Here is a 14534-nt window from a genome sequence, read left to right on the forward strand (position 1 = left end):
CTTGGCATCTCCCAATTTCTTCATCTGCCAATGCTGTCGTGATATATCTGTATAAATTTGTTCAGCTGCCTCATCCTTTTCTGCTGGGGGAAAAGTGTTTTTTCTTGTAGGGAATGGGAATGGGGTTCTGAGTGAAACTCTTTTTCTGTTTTTCCCAAACAGAAAAGAATAGGCGGGGCAACTAGAGGGTGACACATTCGAGAATTAATTATAGATTAGATTAATTATGGATTTAATTCTCGAGCTTTCAAGTAAACGAGTTGAAAGACAGAAAGTAATTTCCTACCATTGGTTTGAATAAGTATATATGTTAATATTGTAATTCTAATATGTATTTGTTGTGAGAAGGATTTAATTTCATTGCTTATCCATGGATTTTTGGATGGAGGATCTAGCTTTTACTTATGTTTCATGATATTGGATTAAGGCATAAAGTCAAGATTAATACCTAAAACTTTTATACCAAAGATCATTATTGTACATTGTATATTTCCCTCTTAAACTACTCGAACTCACATCATTGATTTCGATAGCCTTGGTGTAATTGTCATCTTTTATATGGCTTTTTTGTTGAATGTTCTTGTCACCACCTTCGCATTTGCCGCCTGAGTTTTCATCAATAATAAAGCCAAAACGTCAAATTTACCCACCAAATACAATGCAGCACTTAGGGGGACTTTTTATTTTAGTAAAAAAAAAAAAAAAAAAAAAAATCAATTTCACTTCACTTTCCAATTCAAAATAAAACTGAGTTGACATAACGACTTTGATCACTCTCAGCTTTTTCAGATATATCAAGTTAAGCTTATTTTTTGAGTTCGATTAAATCTGAATGAAATTTCCTTCTCTTTTATTTTTATTTTAAACTTAAATCCGATAATGAACCTAAAAAAGTATCTAGAAATTTCAGAATTTATTCCAATATATTCAAACTTTTTTTATGTCCAATTCTTATAATCCACATATCAAACAGACAAAATAGCAACATTTTCCTTTGTCACTCTCCTATTGTATCTTTCTCCACCAGGGCTTCATTCCTTCAATAATGTAGAAATTATAAAAAGACATGCAATTTCAATCCCTTACCTTTTTTGTAAACAAAATACAAGCTCCTCTAAGTTAGGACAACCTGGAAAACAAACCAAAATAACAGCTTTTTTATCTGCCTTATGGGGCGTGTATTTCAAGATTTGAAACCAAAAAAACAAAAAAAAAGTTGTTTGGCCTCTCTATTGTCAGGTTAGATTACCGGATATAAGTATATTACACTCTATTTCTTGTGCTCCACACCACAGTCCACATCTACTATTATATTAATAATATTGACAAAATATAGTAGTTGGCGAAATCTTTCAATTATTTTTGAACCTCCTAGTGTTATATATCTTCTTTATTTTATTTATTTTTTTTGGTAATAGTCATATATATCTTTATTTTATATGGGGTCCGAGATTTATAATATAATAAAGCTTAGGTAAAAGACACAAAGGGTCACAGATCTCCGTTTTGTCAAAGACAAGATCAGGTTATGGCAGTGGGTAAAGAAGTAAGAAGAAGCTTCATTGCCACACGAGTAAACAACAATGGCATTGAACTTGGTCTATAACTTTTTTTTCAATTTGTTGGGTCCTCAACTCTCCTCTGTCGCCTCCATAAAAGTGTGCATTGTACTTTATATATATATATATATATATATATATGAGTATTCTTGGACGATCCTATTGCCCTTCTTCTTTATCGGGTTTACTGAAGAATTATTGCTTACTAATTAAGCAATGAGAGAAATATCTTGTTTTATCTTAAAATTCTTCTGAACCTGAACTTGAGATTCCATTTCAAAATCGTACTATTTCCTAGATTTAAATGCAAAGTGTCTTTTTTAATTTATGGCTTTCTACAATTTTTTATTTTTTATTTTTATTTTTGAACAGAGTGAAATTTATGTATGAGAACACATAATTTTGATTTCCATTTTTAATCCTTGTTAGATTCACAGCTTATGTATATTACACAAAACTTATAAGTGTAGTTTGTACCCTAAATCTTGATATTTCACTTTCCATTAAGCAACTATGCTTAAAAATCATATATGAGTTAATTTTAAGCCATAAGTAACTCGTTTGGCTTTTACATTATGAAAGGCTGTTTATCACAATTATTATTTGGGTGGGTACTTTAATATTAACATCATTTGTAATTTCAAAGCAAATGAAAAGAAATCAAACAATTTGGTTAACCAGAAAATCACCAAGCAAACAAATAAATACAAAAGAAGTAGAAAGTTGTCCAAATCAAGCAATATAAATTCGTGGACTCAATAATTTTTGAAAGAAAACTCCTAGTGAGGAACGATTTATACGATAAAAGTGATTTGTTCGGATATGAATTTCACATTTTCAAATATTAGCAGCGATAACTAACCCAAAGAGCAAGTTAGATTTTTCAATCCAAAAAGCAACCCAAAGAGCACGTTAGTTGGAGTCACAAAGATTAGAAATCAAATCAGAAATTTCCAGGTTGAATGGTCATGTAAAACTAATTGATAATTGATTGGTACTGTTTTATTTTCCTTTTTGGTGAATTTGATTGGTCCCGCGCCAAACTCATCCTAGGCCAATCAAAGACTCAAGTTTGTTAGAATATATAATATAGTAAATAGATATATATTACCTAATATATATAAAATATTTTGATAAGAAAGAATTAGACTACCAGATGAGCCTTTCACGTGCCTCCCACATGATTCCATGCATGGCATGTCGGCACCCTTGTATGCATATCCCATTCGCTCCCTTTTTCCAGGCACGTGATTTGCATGTGCTTACCTCTCCATGCTTGGGTAAAGATTCTGTTTCCTTTCGATCCAACGGTTAGAAATAACCAATCTTAATTCTTAAAATATCAGAAACCGTTGATCTACATCCAACGGCTACCTTTTAATAGTGGAGATTTCTCTATTTGCTTGAGGAGGGGGGGTGGAAAAAAAACCAAGTGGCAGATCCAGATTCAGTGTGTAATCTGTATGTTCGCCCATTGAAAAGTAGAATTCATCAGAGCCGTACGCATTATGGGTGGGACCCAGATCAAGATTATGATTTCCTCATGGTACCGACGGTGGATAGAATCATAGTTGGCAGTGTGGATGTGGCAACAAACTAAAAGATCATATCTCACAGACGGCACATGATCTGGGAAGTGGGGTCCACTACAGTAAAGTTGGACTTTTTGGACCACTTCGTAAGGCGGCACGGACCTCCATATCAAAGATCAGACGGTTACTGTGGGAACTACGTCCCGGTTTCGTCGGTTGGTGGGCGCGGACACGTCAGGCTGGTTAAAAAATAAAAAAAAAGTTTAGCTCAGAAACACAAAAATAATAATTATAATAAAAGCTGCTTTTTTTTTTTTTTTTTTTTTGGTGTTTCTCTAAAATATTTGTGAATCAATTTATAACGTTTTTATTTATTTAATGTGCAAGAAATTTGACGATCTTATCAGATTTGGAATTTTGCGTTTCATGTCATAGTTTTGTAAAAGTAAAAATAAAAAATAAACAGTCTTTGCTTTGACTAATAAATAAAAAATATTATTAATACATAATTAAGTTTTTTTTTTTTTTTTTTTGTGACGGAACTAATAATGAAGGTGGTTTTTCTTTTCTTTTTTTTTTTTTTTTTTTAATGGGGTCAGAAGTTAATGAGAGTATTGAATGTTATTTATTTTCTTAATTATACTTGGTCGACAGATTTTGACAATGTCTATTACATATGATTTTATTTTTGGTCAATGTGATTGTTCCATGATAAATTAATTATTCAGTTATTTTGAGATTGTTATATATTATCTTTATTGTTGAAGGAAACAATGGTTGATTTCCAATAATTTGTTATTGACTTTCAATGGTATTTTGCCATGCATGCATATTTTTACCTCACAACTTTAAATTCAACATAATATTTAGCTTTCGTTAAGATTAAATTAACCAATATTTATGTATCGTCAGCAAAATCAAACTAATATATATAAATATAAATAATAGAACTACAAAAAAGTTAGACCCTTTAGCATTCGTCTGAATTTTACCACATCATAGATCAATATTTATGTATGCTTTTCACATGTGGCAAAGAGAAATAAATCTTTTCAATATAATGTCTTATAGTTGTAATCCAATAACAATATTATTGACTTTTTGGATGACATCGACTTTGAACCCATCTCCAATATCAACATATATATATATATATATATATATATAAAATAAATGTAGTTTTGGAAACTTTTTTTTTTTTTTTAAATCGTAGAATATATGTATGTGAAAATTAAAAATGAAATCTATATGATAATATTAAAAATTTAAATATTTACCTCCATTTTGGATTTTTAGTATTAAAAATAATTAATTTTTAAGAAATTAACATGTAAAACAAAATATATTAATTAATATTAGTTTCATTTTTATTATCCACAACATCATGTTTTTTTAGAATAAAATGGGAGATAATATTAGAAGTTAAATTATATATATATATATATATTAAAATTCATAATACTAGATATTTCAAAATATTCACAAAGTTTGTTGATTAAATGATGTGGTAGATAATGTGTCAATATTTAATTAATTTATTTTTTAATTTAATTTTCTATTTAAAAGTTTATCATCTATATTTAAATTATATGAACATATCAATCAATAATATTTTGATATCTATTATTTAATAAATGAATTTGATAAATATTTTTGCAGTAGCATTACTATAAAATACCTTTAACTTAACTTTTATGACTACATGGTAATATTTTTTTTTACATGTTCTCTTCCAGTAAAAGTTATTTTTAACATTAATGAAAGCAACTCTTAAACATATTCCCAGACCAAATGATTAAATAAATGTTCTTTTCACATTGTAATCGTAGTTAGCAAAACAACAAACTTCTTTGAAATTGTGTGCTTTGTTGTTAGATGTGATACAGATATATACTTACATAACAACAAACTTCTTTGAAATTGTGTGCTTGGTTGTTAAATGTGATATAGATATATATTTACATAATAATAATAATAATCATAATAATAAAGTTAGATAAATTAATGATAATTTAGAGAGAGAAATAGAAGCAGGAGATTATGATAGTTAACTTGCTTTAGGAGGAAGATAAAATTGATATAGTTGCTGTTATTTCTAGTAATGGTGGCGAACTTTTTGGTGGATAAGCATAAGGTTGATTGGTTCAGCAAATCATACAAAAGGGTCAAGCACCAAAAGCTTTCCTAATATAGAGTATAGCTTATATATATATATATAATGTAATAATAACAATGAGACTTCATAGCAATTGAATCTGGGTAAACGTGGCTCTACTTAATTATATGTGCTCCATTATTAATTATTATTTTCTGTTCCACGCTTTGACTGCTTGAAAACTTTAAAAATATATCTTTTTTTTTTTTTTCTACACTAAATTTTCTATTTAGTTTGAAAGAGCCGTAATGTTAAATAAAGAAGAAGGTTCCTGTATGTGCATGCAGGTTTGAAATGTTAAAAATCTATTGGCGTGATAAGTATAAATTAATTAAGGTGTTAACTAAATTGCATGTAAATTGAGTTTATGATCCAAATTCTATTTACCCCATTTCAATGCAAAAACGAAAAACCCCTAAAAATAAAAAAAAGGAATATACTCCTTAACATACCTGTGAACAAGGAACACTTTTTAAGATGTGATTAAGTAGTAATTAATTAATTAATTAATTAATTAAACTGTGTTGGTGATTTGGAGCTCAAGGAGACAAGTTAGCTGGTGAGTCAATAATTTAACCAGAAGTGGCGTGTGGATTTTGATATGAAATGGTTTTTGGGTGAAAGTTGCAAAGGAGGTCCATTAATAATTAATAATTATGGTCAACACCTTTCTTTCACTTACGCATACTTACCACCACCCACAACAATACTAAAAACACACACACCAAAATAATGGTCTTTTTGGCTTACTTCTTCTTCTTTTTTCTTTTTGGTTGGTCTAACCCTTTAATTCTTTTATGGGTTTATTTATTTTAAGATGCTGTAAATAGAGGACTCAGACTGAGTAAACAAAAGAAAATAAATGATAATGTTGTTTTCACAAAAACAACACTATCAGTTTTGTTCAAATTTGACAGACTCAAAACACACTCTCTCTCTGTGGCTTTGAAAACCATAAAAAGACTCGTACAAATCCACAACCAATTCCCTGCCTATACCCACCACCACCTTCTTCTTCTTCTCTGTTTCTCTGTATTCAGAGAAAGAAAAAACAAAAAAAAGAAAAGAAAATGGGTCATGAATGCAATCGATTCCATCATCATAATCCCCTCTATATCCATCACAGGAATACATTCCTACCCATGTTATGTTCAAGGCCTTCAATCAAAGATGTCAAGCTTCCAAACTGGGAAAATCGCTCGGCTTCTTTTTCCGACGAACCTTTATCACCCAAAATCGGTTGCATGGGTCAGGTTAAGAGGAACAACAAAGTCATCGGCTTCCCTGCTTCTTCTCACAGGCTCACTCTCACCGGCTCCACCACCACCAACAACAACAACATCAACATTAATGTCAAGTATTCCAAGCTCAAGAGATTGTTCTCCGGCAAGAATCTCACTCCGGCAGCCACCGGTACCACCGCTGGGTGTGGAAGCCGGAGAAGGGTTGTTTTGAGTGGTGCAAATGGGTCTAGAAATGGATGTAATAGTAATAATGGTAATGGTGAAAATTGTATTCCTACTATCATTGATGTGGTTGATTTGGATCCTCCTCTGCCCGTGATCAAGAAGGTACAGAAAACAGAGAAAGAAGGAGAGGTAGATAGTCTTTGGAAAAGGAGATCTGGTGGGGTCGCATTGAAAAGTTTGCAGCTTCGACAAATTCACCATCCTAGACACCATCTTCAACCCACTACTGTTTAATGTGAAAAAAATGGAAAGGTGGAGAATTAGTTTGATGATGGAAAAAAGAGAGTTTGTAAATGTTTTTCCTTTTTTTTTTTTTTTTTTTGGGGTTCCCAATTTTATGAGTATTTGTTTGATTTGGTTTTCCAAGATATATAACATGATGTATTTAGATTACATATTGTTCATAAATCTAATTTTGCTTATCCCTCCAAAAATGTTATTTTTTGGTGAATACCAAATATGTTATCTTTCTCCCAAAAGTTGGAAGCTTTTCATTTAAACCAGCAAATTTTTGTGCTAATGGATTTTAAGGAAGCAAATGAAGCAGATAATTCAGGTTTACTGCTTTTGTCTGAAAGAGAGTGTGCATTGAACAGGGTTGTGTACCCCTGATGTGAGATCTCAGTGCAGTCCTCTCTTTCGGGCTTTTTGGCCTCCCCCACAAAAAAAAAAAAGCGAGCACCGGAGGAATTTGGAAAGGAAAACGAAGCTGATTGTCATTGGAACTTGAGTTTAGTGTTGCTTCTTCTTCTTTTTTTTTTTTTTTTTTTCTTCTCATTTTAAGCAGCAATCAAAGATTATGCACAGGTATTAAGTCAAGTCGTTCATTAAAAATTTTTTTAAAAAAAAGTGTTCAGTCAGGTCATTTAGGATCCGCACCTGACATATGTTAAATAATGATCATATTAATAAAATTGATCTTTAAAAATAATTAAAGGAAGAAGAAGAAGAAGAAGAAGAAGAAAAGAAACCCAAAAAGGAGGAGAATCAAAAAGTGCAATCCTGGAAACACAAATCGCTGTTTGGCAAAACCAACTCTTCTGAGGTAAAATGAAAATGCAGGGAAAACACGTGCACTTAGCAGTGTCAGAATATGAAATTTAAGTCACTGCGCCTGCCTCTGTGAGAGAAATGAATGAGGAATTGACATTTGAGATGCCTCATCAGGATTCTTCAACACCCGAGCAAGCCAAGCTAAATAAATTGGTAGAAGCTACCACTGCAACAGCATTTTTTTCATTGTTTCACTTTTAACTTTTGATTTGCTTACACTTTTTTTTTTTTTTTTTTGCCGTTGTTTTTGGTTAATACAACTCCCCATTTTGTTTTGCTTACTATCATTAGTTTTTTCTAGCAGAGTAGAAATGCCAAAGACCCAACAAATTCTTGACTGCAAGTAATTGTTTTTGCAGTCTAACTCGTTCTTCGTTAAATGGGGCAAAAAAATGGGGTCAACCTTTATCAGCTGTGATTTCACATAAGACCCCCACAAAAGGGCATTGAATATTTCCGGTTATCGCTATCTGTCATACTTGTCCTGAAAATGGCAGTTATTCCAAATTGAATTTTCAAGTCAAAAGTATATAACATACCAATAAAAAGAAAACAAAAAAAGAAAATGCTGTTGCATTTCCTAAGACCTCTTGGAATGCCCGTATATTTAGTTCATCACCAGGTCAACATGGCATCCACATGAGGAGAGACCCATCGCAAAATGGAATTCATTCTTGGAAAAAAAATAAAAATAAATAAATAATAATAATAATAATAATAAATGATTTCATACTTGGTAGCAGCACCATCCCGTAAAGGGAATGAAGTCTACCACAATAGACAACCACCAAGACAAGGGCTGTTTTCCATATCAAATCAAAAAAGACGAGGACTTTTTCCCAAGTCTTGGAGAACAGAAAAGGGGGCGTAGGGGCAGAACAAACCTTAACATGGTTAAAATTGACAACAAAATGAAAGCTTAAGCAAATCAAAAAGATCAGACAAGATGCTTGCCGGAATCAATTGCTGTAATGAACATTGTTGTTTGGTACATACTTACATACATGTAACAAACTAATATAACAACAAATGTCAAAGACTATGGCCGAGGAATAACTTCTGGTTTCATGTTCCCTAAGTCTACATTATATACAAGCATTAGCAAGTTGCCATTCGAACACCATTCCCTGTCCATATCATTAACCTTGTTCTTTATATGGAGTCCAGATCAATTTGCTAACATCAACCTCCAAACCCCCACGACCTGCTGCTTTCAGATGACGATCCAGGACCTTTGGATCTGCACAGATAACATGCTGCCCTTTCCTATACTGTATCAATTCTAGACTCTGCAAGGTCGTCAAAATATCTTCCGCCTTGATGGCTGTCATGTCACTCAATTCCTGCAAAAGACCAAATGCTTGAAGAGGGAATGTTCTAAACCGAAATGTTTATGATCAAAACCTACTACCTAGTCCAGCTATAAAGTTGCTATGGACATAATCAGATTGCATTTTTCCATCTTATCAATAACATTTTTATGTTGACCACCAGTAGATATTGAGGTATAAGACACTGAACATAAGAAAAGTTTCACACGTAAACACAAGTCCATGCATGTGGATGCAATAAATGACTGAAAGCATCTCTAACGACTTCAAACAAGATGGAGCAGCAATTAAAACTACAAAGGCAATGGTGTCTTGTTTTGAAAAGAATATCAAGAAGATGCAAACCTTGATTGAAATATTGCCCTTGTGCTTTTTCAAAATGTCCAAAAGCACACGCGTCCAGTATCCTCTATAGCTCAACAGTCCCAAATCAGAGAGTGGTCTTTCAGGTGTGCCGACCTTACCTTCTTTTTTAGAAAGTTCATATGCTGCTCCACATCAGAAATAGCATTTAGTACTCGTTTCCACTTGGAAACATGATAAGAAGCAAATAGTATATATATTTATACACAAGCACGCACACAAGCCTCAGGGTTAGTTATGAATCTCCCTCTCCAACTCGGACAGAAGCATCACTAATACTTCTTTAACAGATGAAATGCTACAAGGTTGAAAGCCTTACTTAATGCTGTAGCAATGATAAGATCAAAGTGCTGCCAGGAACAAAATGATGAATATCTCTAGCCTTCTAGCCACTATTGGCATACAGGTATATTCTGATTGTTTCTTTAAAGCGTATAGAACTCTAAAATCCATTGAAATTCTCAGCATCAAGACTGGTACATGAAAAATCACTTCAAATATAGCAAACAACATGCAATTCTACCACTAGAAATTCTTCCTTGAAAACCCTCAGAATAGGAATCAGTTAAGAGGTAATATTTTGAAGTACTTTCACTGGAAATTCCAACTGAAGTTATCTCAGAAACAAGTATCAGAGAGCCCCACACAAAGTTGTGCTAGTTTCAGTTTTTTGTAGGAAATCATCCCCACTTGGTAGCATATTGCAGGATTAGGAATTAATATGCTTATAACCTTATTGGGTAAAGGCATTAATGAATTTTGAGTCCATTAATGTTTTCAAGATCTTGCTAAATTGCAACAGGAGAACTCAAGAAAGCTTATTGACAATAAAGACACAGATGTAGCATTCTCTGTGAATAGTCTTAGACCTCATATTTTAAATCATAGATCGAATCTTAGAATAAGGTAATTCACACGATTCTTTCTAAACCAGTTTTATTTTATGAAATGGAAAGGTTCTTGACAAGAATATAATACCAGAGATGCTCATCTTTTGTAGCATCATAATGTTGGGAATCCATATTGATGATCTAATGGTATCAGTAGGAGTGATAGAGAGACAGACAAAGACAACAATGACACCAAATTTTCACCAAATTCAAAATGACAAAATAGGAAATAGAAAAAGAAGTGATAGAGAGCTTACAAAAGGCAATCAAAAATTTTCCATAGCCTTTCCTTTGATAAGGAGGAAGGGTGAGGATGCATGCCAAATTATATGATTCTTCAGAATGCTTTTCCTGCATCATCAGGCAAAAAAGTAGCTACATTGGAATTTCAAGTTATCATAAAGAGCTTTTAGTGTCAGTTATAATTAGCAACTGCCATAACATAAAAAATAAAATAAAAAATTGTGTCTGGCCTGTAACATTTCTGAATTGCAAATAAGTCTCCCACAAATTTCAGTATCATAAAGGGTGGATACAAAATCCCAATATACATACCACGACAAGTATACATCAAAATTCTAGCAAATCCAAGCTTTGTATCTGATGGCTACTTTTGACATATTAAAAAAAGAGTTCAGAACTAATTGATCAAAACATGTATTAACAGTTCATTCTCCATCAGAAATTCATATAACTGAGCAAAAGAATTACAAGTAGAGATTATTCTGCAAAGAGAAAACAACGAATAATTCAAAAAAGGTATGATATAATACTAAGATATAAACAATAAACTTAAAACATAGACCCTGTACAGTATAACAATAAACTTAAAGCATCCCCTTGATAATATTTGATTATCCAACCAAAAGAAAAACCATTTGATAGTATTCATAAAGATTCTCCCAACTATTTTCAAGCATATCTTACAGATAACCATTGGATAAATAAAATTGCTTACCTTGGAAAAGTATCCAACCATGTGGCATCCTCGATCATCACATTCACATAAAATGTAAAATAGAAAGAGGTCGACATCATAGTAAAGAGTCTTATGATCAAGAAAAAGTTTTGCCAAATAACAAAGATTCTGGCCATAAACCTTGTTCTTTTTGCCATCAACCTGATTCAAAAATTAATCAAAGAGCTACATCAACTATAAATTTGACATGGGAAATATATATATATATATACACACACAAAATAAGAACTACTGTATGAGTACAGGAGCAAAACATGAAGAAAGGGAGGAGAAGAAATAAATCAAGGGAAACCTACGGACAAAACAATCACTGAATTGGTGGGCAGCAACAAGAGAACTTACCTCAAACATAGAGAGAGTACCACTTCGGTATATTTCATCACCCGGAGGATGCTTTAGATCACATTTCCTCTACATGTTCAGAAGTTAAATTTCATTGTCACACAATTGTCAACAAAATGGGGAAAGAAAACAATTTAGTAACATCCGATTAAACAGATCTATTACTAAACATGACTCTTCACAAGCAGCTATTTTGAAGTAAAGAAAATTGAAGATGTGAAGCACAGCTCACCATATGCCTTTGAAGCTGTTCTTTGCGCTTCATGAAATTGAGGCAAAATTCACAAAAATACAGCTTCAAAGAGTCATTGTATTCTGGTGGAAAGGGGGAGAAATACCATGTCTCAATCTCATATCTTCCAAGTTCTATGGTTGCAATATTTTTCACTTTTGTGAATTCTTCATGTTCACGCAAACTGGCAGCATCAAGCTCCTCATGGCCCTATATAATTGCAAAGGAAGTCTTCATATTCCATCATTTAGAAAGTATAAAAGACATCAAATTGAGGAAAGAAGTTTTAGAAGAGCTCATTAAAACCCCTAAAAATGATCATATAACATCCATTTCTAGTATCTAATCCTATTTTCTGTCCACTTAATCTTGCTAGTAACTACTTGACTTCTAAAATAGCGAGAAAATGAAAGTGTTTGCCCATGAATGTGAGTGGTAGTGAGAATATATCACACGAGATATGGATAATTACAAGTTTAAAACCTATCTAAACAAAAGTGAAATATAAATATCATTCAAACAATTATCTTATTTAATCATTATTCATTACTATCTCCTGTGATTATTTTCTGACTAGTATTTCCAATCACTTTGCTTTCACAATTTTCGCAGGTTTACATTTCTTTGCCTGTTCCACAAGGAATATGAATTCAAATAAGATTTTAATATCCATAGAGCACGGTAATCTACAATATTACTAGAAATGACCTTACAGTTGCTGTATGACCCTTACTCCTTAAGATGTTAAAGTGGTATGTCACCTAAACTTAAAACCATTTCCTGCAAGTCCACTTGCAAAAGCAATTGCGTGCTCCAATTTACTCTCTCTCCTCCCTTTCTGCCTGCTATTCCCATCATCATTTCTAATCTGACTCAAAATACTCTCTCTCATTTTTTCAACCCTCTCTATTTTACAAAATGCACCGCATGGCCACAAGATATACAATCAAAATGATGATAATTTGTAAATGTTGATGTTAATGAAGATAGAAGATGAAATACAGTAAACTAAAACCACATAAAAAACCTTAAAATAACAATTTTGACTTATACATACCTCTACATGTGTTTCATCAATCTTCCGCTTTTGATGCCGTGTCATCTTCAAGCTTGTAACCTAAAAGGCCTCATGCAAAATTAACCGAATCAAAATATTTGAAAAGAAAATTCAATGGAATTTTCCTCCAATGGTCAATGAAAGGACAATGCTTAGAACACTTATCATATCTATCTCCCATACACCACAGAAAGGTCATATTAACAGGCAGAAATAGAAAAGGCTGGAAAAGGGTTGTTGTTTGAGAAGACATATTATTACCTTGTCCTCCACTTTCTCGTCAACAACAGCCTCTACTGAATCAAGATCAAGTTGCTCAAGCTTTACCCATTCATCGAGCCTCCTATTGACTGATAAAATAAATACAAATAAATATAACGGTCTGTAAACGAATGAAACTGGATTTCACCAACATAAGCAATTAAAAACTATGTGAAAAGTTAACTTATGGGTACAACCAATATTTTGCAAGCAACAAATTCTTATAATGTCCATTAGTTACTTGATATCATGCATGGTGAATTAGGATATAAAAAATTGTCCACCTATGTATCGAAACCGCACAAAGAAATCCCTCGCAAGATTTTAAATTACAAGCAATCTGCATCTTTTCCTTACACCAATTTCCTGCAGACCTCATCATTATTGCACACAATTGTTTATTGCATATGGGTCTCTTCTACTCCCTAATCCTAGCACACCGATGTTATTATTGGTCTTCAATCTTGTAACCTAACTCTCACCATATATCATAAAAGAATTACTCACAAGTATTTACTTCGATAACTTGCAGCAAATTTTCAAGGGATTAAATTCTATAGCAGTAGCTTCAAAAACCAAAAACCCTAACCCTAATTTTGAGAATTGGGAACGCAATAAGAAAAGAAAATAAACCTTACATTCAGTGTAATGCACGTAATACTCGTAATCGTTAACGCCACCTAAATTCAATTTACGCCGTTCGATGACCTTGACAGGGTGGTACTTTCCGTCCCTCCAACGGCACATGACGCGCGTGCCGACCTCCAAAGGAAGCATGGTCATCTTCCGCTTCTTCAACATTTCAGACTCCATCGTCACCTCGTTCACTGGAGGTGCAAATCCGACGCCGCCGGAGGGTTTCTGGTCTCCCTCCGGCATGGCGGTATGGGTGGCGGAGCCATTCTCTGCGCTAGGCGGTGTCTCTATGGAACCCATCGTCTGTCGAAAGCTTCGGCATGGGTTAGTGAAATCGTGTATAAAAACAGAATCGGGCTAATAAATCACGGAGAGACTATTGGGCCTCGCTCATGAAAGGCCCCAACAAAACAAGACGACCTGGAAATATGACAAACCAACCCGACCCAATAAGAATCCCCAAAAAAACAAAAGGACACGACGGATTGATATCTATCTAATTAGCACTAAGAATTTGAATTTTTTTTTTTTTTTTTTTTTTATATCAAGACTACAGTACAATTCTATTCTAAAAAGAACAGGTGGATATTTCGAATTCAAAAACTCACACCCACGGGTCAACCTCAGTTATTCTACAAAATTGATATTTGACTACTAAAATAAATTAATTTGGAC

General features: G+C 33.0%; 2 protein-coding genes across 2 annotated transcripts; one reads left to right on the forward strand and one right to left on the reverse strand.

Annotated features, from left to right (window-relative positions):
- The first annotated feature begins 6034 nt into the window (after window positions 1-6034).
- LOC107420986 (uncharacterized) lies at window positions 6035-7191 on the forward strand. The gene has a single exon (XM_016030093.4). The coding sequence runs from the start codon at window positions 6317-6319 to the stop codon at window positions 6947-6949; it is 633 nt and encodes a 210-aa protein (XP_015885579.2). The 5' UTR covers window positions 6035-6316; the 3' UTR covers window positions 6950-7191.
- A 1496-nt stretch (window positions 7192-8687) lies between these two features.
- Window positions 8688-14197, reverse strand: LOC107420994 (histone acetyltransferase of the MYST family 1). The gene is made up of 9 exons (XM_016030100.4): window positions 13862-14197; window positions 13224-13312; window positions 12963-13022; window positions 11906-12115; window positions 11674-11742; window positions 11311-11472; window positions 10610-10703; window positions 9445-9587; window positions 8688-9111 (listed from the first exon to the last, which is right to left on the reverse strand). The coding sequence occupies exons 1-9, from the start codon at window positions 14157-14159 to the stop codon at window positions 8908-8910; spliced, it is 1329 nt and encodes a 442-aa protein (XP_015885586.1). The 5' UTR covers window positions 14160-14197; the 3' UTR covers window positions 8688-8907.
- Window positions 14198-14534: the final 337 nt, after the last annotated feature.

The sequence above is a fragment of the Ziziphus jujuba genome, chromosome 5, assembly GCF_031755915.1.
Source record: "Ziziphus jujuba cultivar Dongzao chromosome 5, ASM3175591v1".
In the NCBI taxonomy this organism is placed as follows: domain Eukaryota; kingdom Viridiplantae; phylum Streptophyta; class Magnoliopsida; order Rosales; family Rhamnaceae; genus Ziziphus; species Ziziphus jujuba.

Bases quoted from the DNA above. Each gene is read 5' to 3' on its own strand.
- LOC107420994 (XM_016030100.4), bottom strand. From the start codon at position 14,159: ATGGGTTCCATAGAGACACCGCCTAGCGCAGAGAATGGCTCCGCCACC. The intron at 12,116-12,962 runs GTATGTATAAGT...GCAATTATATAG, and splicing joins TTGATGAAACACATGTAGAG to GGCCATGAGGAGCTTGATGC. The intron at 9,588-10,609 runs GTAAGCTCTCTA...GATGTGGAGCAG, and splicing joins AAAATTTTTGATTGCCTTTT to CATATGAACTTTCTAAAAAA.
- LOC107420986 (XM_016030093.4), top strand. From the start codon at position 6,317: ATGGGTCATGAATGCAATCGATTCCATCATCATAATCCCCTCTATATC.